At 46.6% G+C, this 14,733-nt stretch overlaps 1 protein-coding gene across 4 annotated transcripts in view; it reads right to left on the reverse strand.

Annotated features, from left to right (window-relative positions):
• The window catches only part of SLC38A1 (solute carrier family 38 member 1), a 56,213-nt gene that overhangs the window by 11,983 nt on the left and 29,497 nt on the right, over nucleotides 1-14,733 (reverse strand). For all 4 annotated transcript variants that reach the window (XM_036889484.2, XM_057491676.1, XM_036889482.2 and 1 more), the window contains 7 exons: nucleotides 7,569-7,642; nucleotides 6,105-6,197; nucleotides 5,718-5,799; nucleotides 4,676-4,758; nucleotides 2,220-2,278; nucleotides 2,003-2,116; nucleotides 726-805 (listed from right to left, as the gene is read on the reverse strand). In XM_036889484.2, the coding sequence (XP_036745379.2) occupies nucleotides 726-805; nucleotides 2,003-2,116; nucleotides 2,220-2,278; nucleotides 4,676-4,758; nucleotides 5,718-5,799; nucleotides 6,105-6,197; nucleotides 7,569-7,642 (585 nt within the window). The remainder of the gene's footprint in view (nucleotides 1-725; nucleotides 806-2,002; nucleotides 2,117-2,219; nucleotides 2,279-4,675; nucleotides 4,759-5,717; nucleotides 5,800-6,104; nucleotides 6,198-7,568; nucleotides 7,643-14,733) is intronic.

Consider the following 14,733-nt stretch of genomic DNA (forward strand, 5'->3'; position numbering starts at 1 on the left):
AATTAGATAGAAAAGAGGAAGAATCACGAGAGAATTCAATGCTAAGTGAGATCAAAATTTTGCCTCAAAAATGCAACTAGAAGGCTATAGTGTATTAACTTTTCTGAGCTAAGGCTTTGCCATTATGACTATTTTTGTAAAGTCTGAGAACAGGGGGCTGAAAAGAGAAGTAGGAAATTTATGTCTTTAGTTTTCTCTAGAACAGCTATCAAAAACAAATTCATAGAATCATCTTAAGACTTTAAAATGAACAACAATATTCTTTTCTCTTGTCTAGTTTGTGGTCTTAACCTTAATCTGTTTCTGCTGATTGACCAGCCTTTCCACCTAAACCAATAGGTGAACCAGACATAACATATCTGACAGTTTACAGAGGCATCGGAAATTCTCATCCACTCGCAAAGTGGGCATAAGTAACACACAGCAACACAAATACTGGACTCTCCTAATACAGTAATTGAAAAGCCAAATTAAATGCAAAAGCCCAGACACTCGGTCACTTTACATATTTATGGCCAAATACACTACCAGTTTCTGGTTTTTCTTGCACTTTTTCTTCCCCTCAATATACAGAACTTGCTCAAGAATGTCAGAAAGTAGATGCTGAAGCTGTGTGACAAGCCCTTGTGGTTCATTATATGAGCCCCTTAATTTCAGTACAGTACTTGCCTATTAATGAGGGGATATAAAATAATTAAGGTAAAAAAATGAAACAAATCTCTTACTCTTTAAGCTCACTGTAAATTGGCAGAACTGATGGGTGGCAGACAAATGCAAATGCAATAGTTGGTAAAGCGTACACCGTCTATTTGAAAGAAAGAAACAAACAAACATTAAGAAAAGGCATTTTTACCCTAAAAACCATATAGCTGCAGTGTTTCAGAGCTGTCTTTTTATCTGACAGCTCTTCAGAATCCCTGGATTATTCGGTTATTAGGAGAGCTTTGATTCCTGAAATAGGAGCAGCTTTTTGAAGCTTACCTGGCTTGAGACATTAGCACTTGGCACAGACGAGTTTCCCTCTGAGCTCACCAAGAGCACGTTCTGCACACCCCAGGCAGAGCATGGCCCATGTTCGCATGGTGCTACCCAGTTACACAAGTTTTCCTGTGTTTCTTGCCGAGTCCTCACACAACCCCAAGCAGCAGACAGGCCCTGCAGCTCTCCTGGCTGGGTGGTGCGCCTGGGGCTTCCACCTCTCTGTCACTACTCTTTGCTCCGCACAGGGTCCACCAAATAAGACTTAAAAGATGGAAAATTACTTCCACACTCACTACTCTGGCTGTATCCTTAGGTGTAAGAGAGCATGAGAGAGAGATTTCATTTTCTTAGGTGAGACTTTTTTAAACTCTCAAACTCAGTGTAACTTCTTATGGGAAAAGCAACAGCAGCGAAAGAAGGAATAGTTAACATTTCTCATGCTCTGATTCTGCCCAAGCTCTCTATCAGGCATATTCTATTAAGATAGAGAGTGGACCCTCCTGTTTACACACTTGGGGCCAGAGGGGCTGCCTGCAGATCAAGCCCAGACTGGGCGGCCCCACAGCCCACTACGGCTGTTCCACACTCCTGGTCATAACCAGGGTCATAACCAAATTCCTGCAGGAATATGGACAATAAGAAAACCTGAGAAGTACACACATGAGAAAATTACACACTAGTGACAAGTTTGGGGTATTCCTTTCTGTCACCACCAGGTAAGCCACAGATAAAGGGCTTATTAATCTCTTTTTAAAGATCTACAAGAAAGAGAAGAGCTGAGACAATTGTCCAGAAAGAGATTTTGCTTAACATTTTCCTACACGACAACTGGGTAAGAGGGAACATGAAATACAATGTTTATGTATTTCTTGGAGGTCTCTAAATGGATTGTGGAGTTTGGAAGCAGTGGTTCTGTATTCTTTTGAGAATGAACACCTTCAGCACAGTTTAATCACAAGTATGAGAAATGTAATCCCCTAAAAAATGCTCCTTTTTATAGTTGAAGGATAAGGACACTTACCTTTGAATTGAAGGTAACATACTTTGGTGTACACATGTCTGCATCTGTGGAATTAGCGCTTGTTGAGTTCAGCTCTAGAGCGGGGCAGGGAAGTTCAAATTTCTTGTAGATAACCTGGCATTAAAAAATGCAGAGTTTGTCAAATAAAGACAAATAATGAGTGATTCTTACATGCCATTGCACCACAGCAAAACCAAGCTTTTCTATCAGTACTTACCACTATTAGGAAAAAAACCATACAGCTCAGGGAAAACCCACTAGTATAGCCGAGATACCCTAAAGAAAAGTTAAAAAAATCATTATTATTTCATCCATCACCTCATGTTTTTCAATGTATGATTTCAAGCATAGTTTGGAGTCCCGGTAACACACATACTTGCCACTGTGAATGCAAGACTTATCATGGGATCATCCTACTATATTTGTAAAAAATGGTGACTTTCAGTAAAAACATGTTTGTTGTGATTCCAGTTGTCCCTGACAAGCTAGAGAGTCTAGATTCCCAGAATCTAAGGAAAAAGAGCCTCCCAAATTCGGCCCCAGGTCTCTGCTGCTGTAATCTGATGGGTTCCTATGGGCAAGTCCACCAACTCCTTGGTCCGCATGACGACAATTCCCTACTATGCACTTACTGTGCACCTGCTGAGTATCACCTGCAGTTCTCCCCCTTCCAGATGAGGGGCATGCACAGAGAGGAGGAAGTGCTTTCTAGACATAAACAAGCATCTGGGATGTTTACCTGGCCCCTCAGGCGTGCCTGTGAGAGCCTGACACCATAACCTCCAGAAAGCCGGCATTTGGCGGCCTCTGGGGAGCTGCACTGTCCTCTGAGGCGGACGGTTCTTCTCTACTTAAACTCAAAGCCTAGACGCAGACCCAGAAACCAGGAAACTAAGTAGTTTTCTTTTTTTTTTTTTTTTTTTTTTAATAATTATTTTTTATTGAAGGGTAGTTGACGCACAGTATTACATTACATTAGTTTCAAGTGTACAACACAGTGGTAAAACATTTATATACATAATTCTAGGTTCCAGCTATCACCCTACCAAGCTGTTACAATATCTTGACTATATTCCTTATGCTGTACATTACATCCCGGTTACTTATTTATTTTACCATTGGAAGTCTGTCCTTTTTTTTTTTTTTTTTTTTTTGTGAGGGCATCTCTCATATTTATTGATCAAATGGTTGTTAAGGACAATAAAATTCTGTATAGGGGAGTCAATGCTCAATGCACAATCATTAATCCACCCCAAGCCTAATTTTCGTCAGTCTCCAATCTTCTGAGGCATAACAAACAAGTTCTTACATGGAGAACAAATTCTTACATAAGGAATAAGTTACATAGTGAACAGTGCAAGGGCAGTCATCACAGAAACTTTCGGTTTTGCTCATGCATTATGAACTCTAAACAGTCAGTTCAAATATGAATACTCATTTGGTTTTTATACTTGATTTATATGTGGATACCACATTTCTCTCTTTATTATTATTATTTTAATAAAATGCTGAAGTGGTAGGTAGATACAAGATAAAGGTAGAAAACATAGTTTAGTGTTGTAAGAGAGCAAATGTAGATGATCAGGTGTGTGCCTGCAGACTATGTGTTAATCCAAGCTAGACAAGGGCAATAAAACATCCACGTATGCAGAAGATTTCTCTCAGAACAGGGGGGGTGAGGTTCTAAGCCTCACCTCTGTTGATCCCCAATTTCTCACCTGATGGCCCCCCTGCGACTGTGCCTGTCTTAGGTTGTTCCTCCCTTGAGGAATCTTACCCGTCTCTGGCTAACCAGTCATCTTCCGGGGCCATACAGGGAAATGTGAAGTTGGTAAGTGAGAGGGAAGCCTTATTGTTTGAAAAGGTTAGCTTTTTACTTCTTTGCAATATTTATGCCCTGTGGCTTCTATGCCAGTAGTTTTCTTTTTTTAATCTACTTGTAGATCTTACAGAATGGCTGAAGAGGTTTAGTATTTTTCATATGAAACAAAACAAAAAACTACAGTCAGCAATCACCTTGGGAAAAACTCGAGTCTAAACGTCTGCCTTGAGTTCGCCCAGAACTAAAGGAAATGCCTCTGAGAGGCTCCGGACAGATGGCAGCCTGCCACAGTCCCGGGCGTGAGACCCCCGCAGCAGTGGCACGAGCCTCTGGACACGAGCACACACAGCAAAGGCCAGGCCAGACGGGCACGACTGAGCAGCACCCACCCCTTCGCCTCCTCACTTCTTTCCCCCCTTCAGAGAGGTGAGAAACCGAAACTGAGACTGGCAGACTCGCATCCCTTGGGAGCGATTCATAGGCCTTCTGAGAATGAATGTAAGCGCCTTTCTGTCTTCATGGTAGACTTGGAAATCTACTTGTCTGACTGAACTACTCCGACTGTGCAGGACTTTGTGAGGAGCAGCCTGGGGGTGGGACACCTCCCTTCTCCCCTCCACAGCTTAGCAGGATCGCTTAGGAAGCCACACACCAACCAGTGTTCTCATTCCATATTAATGTGAAGTATGATTAATACTTGTAACTTATCGCCACTTAATCTCTACCCTACAAGTGACAGCAGAGGGCTGTCATTTTTTAAAAACTTTTCTTAAAGAAAAGTTCATTTTTATCAGGTTTCTGCTTCATCCAGGCACTGCAGAGACTAGAAAAAAGGCAAGATCTTCCTTTACCTAAGTTCTTCAAGAGACACAGAGGGAGAATTATGCCGAAGGTAACCACCACCACCAGAACGCGGCCGTCCACATACCAGGCCCTGAAAGGGGCAAGCAGAGAGGGCACATTAGGGACCAGGACTCTTCCCTTCAGTGCAAGGTTCCAGGTATACTTTGACCGATTTTTACTATTATTAATTTTTACTATTGATTTATCATCACTCAGGTGTCACCCACGTTAACTCAATCACTGTCTTATCTCCCCCAGGCAAAGGAAGGAAGGACATTGTTTATTTTTTTCCTGCCCGTTGGCTACGGGTGGCCTCCTTTGAATTATTTATGTGGTTTCAAAAGCTGAATGTACACATTGCATCCTGTCAGATTACAACCTGTCTTATCAATTATTTAAAGAGAATATTCCCTTTTGTTTTGCTTGGCTACTATTATTGGAAAACAAGACCCCACAGGTGGGTGCTGCTTTCTCTCTAATCTCTTGTATTTGACCTTGAATCCTGATGATAGGACACTAGGAACTCTGGCTTCTGTGATTCTCCCTTGAAAGAAAACAAGAAACTAAGTCGGACAAGAACTATTAAACAAGAGGGAGTCAAACGTGACAGATACACCAAACGTAGTTGCAAGATTCTCCAGGGTTAGCACCACTGCTAAGAAAGCTGGCTCACATGAATTTTGCTACCAAAATGCTATGTCCCTTGTTTAAGAAAGAGACTAGGGTCTTTTTGCATATCACTCCTGTGTTAAAATACTCGATATTTGTTCTATTTCATAGAAACTAGATATAGATCTCAGGCTCCTGGGAAAATGCAGCCTCCACCAGTGGCAGCATGACCGATGAATGTCTTTAAAGGCTCACATTCAAACGGCTCTCCCAGCTTCTGCTCTTATAATTCCAGAGAAACCTGCTGTTGAAACAGCAACGAAGGAAACCACCACCTAAGTAAAACTTTCTTTCTGTAATTTTCTTGAAACAACTTTGGCTAGTACACATTTAAATTAAAACCATTTTAATTATCTTATAAAATATGGTCTTATAACTTACGAAAATGCCTCTTCCTTTCCCATCAGAAACTTTATGGCAGAGGGCAGTTCATTTTTCACTATGAAGAGGTAGCTCAGTATTGCTGGGGGAAAAGGAGAACATCGTGAGAGGAGACCAGGAGGCTCAGGCTGCGAGCCGTGAGGAAGGTCCCCAGCCTGCTCTCAGCCGGCCTCCAGGAGGGCAACCCCAGCTTCAGACCCTCCACACAGTTTAAACCAGGGGCTGCCATCTCTGCTTGACTCTCCACGTGCCATTTCAGCACGAGAATGATCCTGCTTCAATTATGTTAAAATGCATGAGGCCATGAGGCCACCCAACCACCAGAATCAGAAAAGACAATATTGTTCATACTTTAAAGTCATGTTTAGAAAAGCAAGTTCTTTTTACCTCCGGTGTTCTGTAGGGAGGTGGCTCCGAAGATTACAAGCTTCCCCGTGGTGCCAAAGACCTGTTCTCCCAGCTTTTCATAAACCATGCAGCCTATTCAGAAATCACAGTTGAGAACACAAGACACGACAGGGTTCCAAGAGTCAAAAACCAGCCAAGATGTCACCATTCTATTGCCTATTCCCCAAGGTATTCTGCATCTTTCCCCAAAATCACACAAATAGCCTTCTTGGCCTCGCAGGGGTGACGGCATTCTCATCATAAAACAACTTCTTGACACTTTGAATTTCAATGTCAGCCATGACCACCATTTCTCCTTTTTCAAAAGCATTACAATGAAATCACCAGGTCATAGGGCTTATTTTTGATTATCTGAAAAAGGCTTCCTACGTTATTGGGGCAATTCACACTCTGATCGTATGTTCAGGTCTGGTACATACCATTAAATTAAAGATTTCATTTAAAAACAAAAATCCTGATGGCTGGGATGAAAGGTTCCTTTTGAATTAATTACCTGAACTGATTAGGCTAACAAGGGATTTTAATACAGTATTCTATCAATGCCTCATGTGCCCTAAATATAATAACAAGCTTACACTCAAGTAAGGGCCATAACACCAGAATTCTCGTCACTTGTTAAATTGAATTCAAAGATATGCAACTCACAAAAGAGTGTAGATAAATCTGTCAAAAGAATAATCTGGCTATGGCAAACTTCTAAGTGTTCAACTGGCTCAATCTCAATTAACAATAAAGTGTTAAACCATTCATTTAAAAAATGTGTTTACACTTCCTTATGACAGTTCAGCTCATGTTTTCAAAAGGATTACGGAAAGCAATATGGGTCAGACTATAATTAAACTTTTGTTTAACTCTCATAAGATTGGTGTTTAAACTAGACAATTTATTACAAATTGTTCCAGTTAAGTGGAGTCATCTATGTACAAGAAGTCAGCCAACGTGGCTTTAGCTAACATAAATATCAAAGAATGACAAACCTAACCCAGTGTCCCAGGAATAGAAAACAAACACTCCGGAATCACACTGCCCGAGAAGCTGGTCTTCCCGGAGCACACCCACGCCCACCTCGCCTGGGAGTGGCGTCTTCTCCCTGGGATATGCACCAAAGAGAACAGAGGCTCCGTTTGCTCTGAAAACCTTGGCGGCTGTACTATCAAGACCTGGGGCTGTTGTTCTGAATTTACAAAGACATAAGGAAACACCAAAGCCTCTAAAGTGAACTCATCTTAAACGAGGAGAAGAGTGGGACCGACGAGGCCTTTTGGGACGCCGCGGTGGGCTGGCCGCTCTCGGCCGCTGTCAGCTGCATGGGTTTCTCTGGGTAAAAGCCACTCGGGGTTTTCCAAGGACTGACAGACAGGAAGGGCACGTTTGCTCACAAGAGCCTCACCGTGGAAATCACCCACCCTGGCTTTCACAAGGTCAGACAGATCGTCAGCTTACCTGTTTCCTTGGAACAGGCCAGCAGAAGATTTATCGAGTAGATGGACAGCAGCATCACTGAAGTCAGCAGGGCCCTTCAAGCGGAGAAAATAAGTCTCGTCATAATAATAAAAGCACATAGTCTGACCTTCCGTGTTAGAAGGGCAAAGGTTCATATGGCTGACACCATTTGTCGACAGTATCCCAATTCTGGAAGCTATTAATCATAGCCTTAAAATCCCCAATAAAAAATGTTCTAGCAAATAAAGAACTGCTCATTAGAACCTGAGTAATGCCAGCAGCTCGAATCCTCGGTGATACAAGCCCCACACAGCTCTCCAGGTCCCTTCAGACTTCCAAACAACACTAAGAAAGAAAGTTTCTGTAGACATGAGTGAGGGAGTGTGAGAAAGGGCACGGGCTTCGGGGTGGGGAGGCCGGGGGACAGGCTGGCAGGAGCCCGCAGGTCAGGGGCCACGTGGCCTCAGGCAACTAGCTCCACGTCTGCCAGCTCTCAATTCCTCACCTACACGACATCCAGGGGTCTTTTCACCTCATTACTCTATGGCTACCTTTGAATCTATGCATCGGACCCCTGAGATGATTCACTTTTTTTAAACCTGGTTTCCTCTTACAAGAGTAAGCACCTCTTTTAACTGATGGTCAGTTTAACTTTGACAGTCGAGCATTCTGAAAACACGTTTTTGAATGATAAATTCATGTTTTGGTTTTGGTACATCTGGCTCATTATCAAACGCTCCTCAAGAAAAGGCAATTAAAATGATGTGGTAGATTATTTCTGAATCATTTAGTCAAAACAGACATAATAATTGGAAATAAAGCCTATTTATTGAGAAGAGAAAATTTCCAGTCCCCTAGATGTAGGAACATACATCCCTAAAACAATGCATTCCTGCAACTGTTCCCATGTTTGGGTAATTAGGGCAATTATTTTTCTAGCCAGGGCAGTTGAGGGAGGCTCGGCACGCGGTGCAGCCCCTCTTGTGCCCCACACCTGCCGGCCCTCTGCCCCGGGGCCCTCCTCAGGGGTCTTCCTTGCTGCGGGCAGGGAGACACTCATCAGCTCGCTCTGTGCAGGCAGCCTGAGGACTGCACACCTGGCTGTAGGGCAGGTGGACTGCTGAGGGTGGGCCGGGGGACAACTACTGACACCTCCTAAAGAGTAACCACAGGGCCGAAGCCTGAGACCGTCCACAGAGGAGACTTGGGGAACATGCACTCCTCGGCTCATGGCTCCTGGCACCATGTGCTTTGTGCCCGTGGTGGCCTCATAACACACTCTATGGGGTTGAAGCTCTTTATAGGTGGTGTGCAGCTGATTCGTAATCCTGGAGAGGTGAAAGATTTCTTCATTAAGCTCCTATTCACCTCTTTTTCAAATTGGAGAAAGGTGTTGGTCAGGACACACTGCAGCAGAGTTCACCCACCTTCCACCCCACACTGAACGGCGGCAGCGCAGGGCCTCCCCAGGGACGGACGCACCCTCTTGCTCCCTTGTTTAGGAGATGTGACACTGCGCCCCAGCCCGGGCCGGGGTGAGAGTCTGGCGGTCTCTTTGCCTGCAGCCACTCTATCTCTGGAGACTCTCTCCTCCATCCCTTCCCTACAAGGACTGGAACCTAATACAAAACAACAATCTTTTTCTATCAGGTCATTAAGAGACGAAATCTGTATGTAAAATTCTAGGCCTGCTTTAGGCCATAACAGAATCTAGCATTAATAGGATAAAAAAATTTAGAAAAGTCTACCTCTTTGTTTAGATTCTTAGAAGGAAGCAATACATTGCCCAGCTGGCATAACAGATCCTGGAACTGTTTAAGAGGGTGCAGTCAGAGATGCTAGAGCCGCAGAGACCGTGACGTTGGTAGGGGAGGGCAGGGGAGTGACTCGGGGACCCTAACGGCTTATCTGAACACGCCTTCCACTCCGAGCATGACTGCGCCCCCATCTCTGCAGTCAGACATACGGACAGTGACTGTGGTCTCCTGGAAGAGAAGCATACACTCTGCTCCTGTACTAGGAGGCGTATGAGGGGTTTGGCTTTTCTTTCATCTGGGGATCTGGCGAGCCTGCGTACTGTGAACCACTGGCCAAAAGTTTAACAGCAATGAGACAAAGCTGCCTGCTGAGAGAGTGGAGAGAAGGGGATCTAGAACACGTAACTGGGCCTGGGCCAGGGGAAGGAGTAAAGAATGTGCTCAGGAACTTCTGAGAGCCCTCGTGCCAGCATCACTTTGAAAGGTGTGGTGCACTGTGTGACCCTGGAGAAGCAGGCTTGTTAGGAAACAGAATTCTACTGGACAGGGAGACACCTTTAGAGACTAGCCTGTCCAGCTCTTCTCCCAGGGCAGGAGGCCTCCGTGCAGACACACAGGGATCCAGGGCCGCACAGTGTCTGCTGAGAGAGCACATGCGCAGCTTGGAGGGGGTCTTATCTATTCTCCCATCTCTCGTGTCTAATTCACTGGCAAGCGTCCTATCGCTCCTGCCTCCAACACGTTTCCCAAGCCCACACGCCACCTGCTCTAATCCATCCCCACTTTTCCCATCTCCACCGCCACCTGCTCTAATCCAAGCCACCACCATCTTTCATTTCTGGGCAACTGTGATAATCTCTACCTGTCTCTTTTTTCTTGCCTGCTCTGATCCATCCTCCACCCAGCAGCCAGAGAAATCTTTTTACTTTATTGTTTTATTATGTTTCTTTACTACTAGACTATGGGCCATGGTGGTTTAATTCACCGCCATGGCCTGACCCATTTACCTATTTAGATACAATACCAAACAGCACACAGAGACCCGCAGCTAAGAATGAGCGAATCCACAAACATTAGAATCTCACTGATAAGCCGTGTGAAGCTGCACCCAGCGTCCTGCCAAGGTCAGGGTACATTCTCCCACAACCCTGGGGCCTGCCGACTCACTCTCATCTCAAAAGATAAAGTTGGTTTAGCATAGCTATTTAGGAAAACCCTACTGGCTTCTAGGGAGCACTATTTCCTGCAGTAATTGCACATGAGCAAGGTTTTTAACCACTCGATCAAGCCTATTGTTTGGGGTCTACTTTTTACCACTTTGAATGCCGGATTAGAACGTGCCCGTCCGGTCTTCTAGTGACAGTCCTGCTGCCAGGCGACTTCTTGACCTCCCGACACTGGTCCTAGACGGATTCATGCTCTTTGCCGCAAGAAAATTTTGACTCATTCCTTAGCAATAACATCTGAACATCCATTTTTAAAACAGCTATCATTGTTTTGAATCATATTGATAGGACTGTAGTTGTTCTTCCATAATTTACCCAAAGATTATATGGAGAGCATTATACTACATTTCATTTTTTAAAAGTGCTATATGTTATATAAGTGTATAAATAAAGTGGAAAGCCGTGACAATGAGTTGAGCCAATACTTAAGACAATTGGAATGTTCTTCACTATGATTGTGGTGGTGAGTTCACAGCTGTGCATCAAATCCTATCCTTTAAATAGGGACATTTTATTGTACATAACTTATACCTCCAAGAAAAGGAAAAACCAGCCCTATGACACCTGAGGAAGATGAGACAATCTCCTAAATGCCAAGCTACCCGACAAGGGGTCAGTGACGCCCCAGGCCCCAGCAAGGGGTGGGGGAAGCAGTGGCCTGGAGGCCCGGGGACAGCCCAGAGGGGTTTGGGGCCGCCAGGCTGGGCACTCTTCTCACTCTTCCAGGACCCGTTCCACTCAACAAGCAGAGATCCCTCAGCAGCCCTTCCCAGCACGACCCGCCCTCCGCCAGCCAAGCTTTAAAGCAGCCGTCCTCCAACCCTCCTGTGTCCATGAATCTCCTTAGGATCTTGTTAAAATGGTGATTCTGACTCAGTAGGTCTGGGCTGGGGCCTGAGATTCTGCATCTCTGACAAGCTCTCAGGTGGTGATGCTGTCGGCCCGTGGACCACACCTGGGGTGGCAAGGACTTCATGAGCAAGCTCTGGCCCTGGGGCAGGTGCACGTTAGGGTCCGGTCCTCACAACTGCCTGCCTAGTGCCACACAGCGGGTATAGTGACGGTGGTGGGCACCATGGCCACAGCGTGACTCCCTGCAGTGTGGATCCCGCCTGTCCAGGGGAGCCTGTGGGGAGCGGAGGCATGTACGGCTGAATTGCCATCGCTGCTGGGGTGCTGACCGTCTCTCAGCGAGAAAGCAGGTCCTGTCTACTCCACGGTGGGCTTCCTCGGGGTCTGAGGGTGGTACTTCACCAGGATATGTAGTTTTTATGTGTTTTCAACTCCCCCCTTCCTCCCGGCCCACCTCCACCTCCCTGCCAGGTCTCTTGCCTTCTGAAAGGATCTGAGGCCTCGCCACACTGCGCGCAGGTCTTCCTCTGCTAAGCCTGGTACCAAGAACAAAGCCTTCGCAGCCCCGGGATTCGGACAGTCTGCATGGAAGCCCCTGAGCTGCAGGCAGGCCTTCATCACAGTGCTCCTTGCTGTCACGTCCCCCGCCGCCCACGGCACCTCACTCCGCAGCTCACAGACATGTGCTGCTTGAGGAGGGCTGTGCACAAAACATCTGAGACTTCAGAACAAGGGAACCGGACAGACCGTGGAAACCACCCCGCTTCCCGGCCTGACCACTGTCCTCCGGTTCTCCGCCTCTGCTGCCAGCCTGGCCCTGGCCCCTCCTACACCGTCTTCCTCCCACTTCCCAAACCATCTCCACCCTTCCGCACCTTCCTTCTCTGCCTGCTCATCTCTCACCTCTGCCAACCATCCCTGTTCTTCCGTTCCACCCCCCAATTCTTCCCAAGGGAAGGATCTCCATGAAGTGCATCAGGATGGGGAACCTGCTGAGAGAGGCGAGTGCCCGCTGCAGACGAGGGAGGGCCCGGCAGGGGTGGACAGCCCTGTGAGAGGGTGCAACGCGTCCTTGGCCTGTGCAGTCAGCAAGCTCAGATTCAGGGCCTTCCCAGGCTCGGGTGACAGGAGCCCGTGGAGAAGGGAAGTTCAGGGTGTGGGCAAGAGGGAGGTTCCAGGGGACTGTGACTCCTACGCCGACGGGAATTCCTTCCCTGACTCCGTGCCAGCCCAGAGGTCCCTCAAGGACAGGCACAGCGGGCGGAGCCTGCAGGTTGGTGGGAGGTGTGAGCAGAGAGCAGGGGATGTGCAGGAAGCATCGTTTGGGTGATGAGAGCTCAGATGGAAGGGGCCTGACGGTGAGCAGAAAGGGCAGAGCGGCCCGAGTCCTTGATTCACATGAAAATTTAAAAATTTTGAAAAATTCAAAATTACCCTTTACATAAAAGTGCATTTCCTAGCACTTTAATGGGGATTCAATATAATTAATACACTACTTTATTAATCCTTACTACTAATAAATGTAGGGGTATTCTCACTACCTCAGGCCCATGCTAAGCACTTTTTAAATATTCCACCTCTGAGTGCACTCTTACTACCTATTTTACAGATGAGGACACTGGAGTTCAGAGAGGTGACGCGCCTCATCTAAGGTCACGTAGCGTCACAGCCTGCAGACCTGCTCGTCTGCCCCTGAGGCCACCACCGTGCTGCGCTGTCTGCCAGGTGAGTGTCCACAGGGGGCAGGGGCAAGCGTGAGACCCAAGGAGAAGACGTGAAACTGAAAAGCGTGGAAATGTGGGCAGAGCGCGCTTGAACTATGGAGTCTTTGTGATTTCCGTGCCTTTCTTTGCTTTATGCATTTTGAAACGGTCTTTAACAGTTACCTTGTATTACAGCAATAGTATTAAAATGAAAAATATCAGAAGCCTTTCAAAGGATAGCATTATTACTCCAGACCTTTCCTGGAGGGAGTGCACTTCTTTAAGCTCCAAGCTCATTAACACAGCTCCTGTTTCACTGGGGAGCTCACAAAATCCTTACGGGAAGGAGCAGAAACGTGATCATTCAGTCTCGAAGTGGCCTCCTTAGTCGCCAAGTCTGATTAAATTCCACGTTCTGAGGGCCAGAGGCCCAGCATGGTAGGATCTGGCAGCATGAGGTTGCTTGCACTATGCACTAACTGAAGTAGAGAAGGGTTTTCAAAGTGAACTAGACGGTTTTTGGAGGCTAGGCAGGGAACAGGCGAGGCTCAATTATGGGTGCAATTCCTTCTGTCTCTTTCCTGGTGGGCAAACCTAAGTTCTTTGGTGCAAAGCTCCCCGTAAAGTAGGGTAGGTGTTTTGTGCTGTCAAGAGAAAGAAACATGGGTTGCTGGTGAGCAAACCAAGTGGTAGCTAACGGAATCCTGAAAGAAGAAGAAGTTCAAAGAGACATGCAGATGGAAACAGACTCCATCGGTCCGTGATGCTTTGGGAGGTCGGGGTGGGAGAGGTCCAAGCTGAGCGAGGCGGCCGTGCCAGTCGGAGTGGCTGCCACACACTGCTGCCACTTCCTGTTTTTGCCTGCGGCGTCGGGACAGGGTGTGGTTTTGTGAGCACACCACTTATAACTCCTGACGTGTCCTCCTCCTCTTTTTCCATCCCACAACAGTAACCGGTTTCCCTTCTCCTCAGACCCAGAGCCTATGTCTCAAAATGATGCCTCTTTGTCAAGCTCTAAAGATGAAACTTTGGAGTGACAGAAAAATCCCCTGTAAACACTATGGACAGGGTGTGCTGTTCTTGGGTATTCTGGGCTTCACCCCTGCAGGAGTGATGCATTTGGGGCTTCAGCCGCACTCTCCTACCTGTCTCCATGGCAGTGATGCACATGTAGAGAGAGACAGGGAAGTTAAGGGTGCTGCACCGTGGGCCTGTGGCCCTCCCTCCTCCAGCCCGCCAGGTAGTGCCATGCTGGGTGAGCTGTGTAGCCTCTGTGGACTGCAGTTTATCTGTAAAATGGGCATGGTAAGTAGGGTTCTTAACGGATCCCATGAAACAGTGCATACTTCATAAACATCTCCTTTTTCTAACCCTTTAAAAACGTAAAGGCCATTCCCAGCTGGCTAGTCATACTGAAAGAGCCTGCAGGCGGTGTGGTCTGCAGGCTCTGGTTTGCTGACCCCTGACATAGACATAGGTCACAATGCTGTGCCTGACGGGCAGCCTTCCAGCCCACCAGCTACCACTCTCTGAGTAACAAGAGTTCAAGCTAATTTTGAGAATCCAACCTTCGGGAACCCAGCGCCCCACCAGGCCGTGCGTGACCCAGAGCGGCAGGTGGAGAGGC

Source organism: Manis pentadactyla, chromosome 14, assembly GCF_030020395.1.
Source record: "Manis pentadactyla isolate mManPen7 chromosome 14, mManPen7.hap1, whole genome shotgun sequence".
NCBI classification, from domain to species: Eukaryota; Metazoa; Chordata; class Mammalia; order Pholidota; family Manidae; genus Manis; species Manis pentadactyla.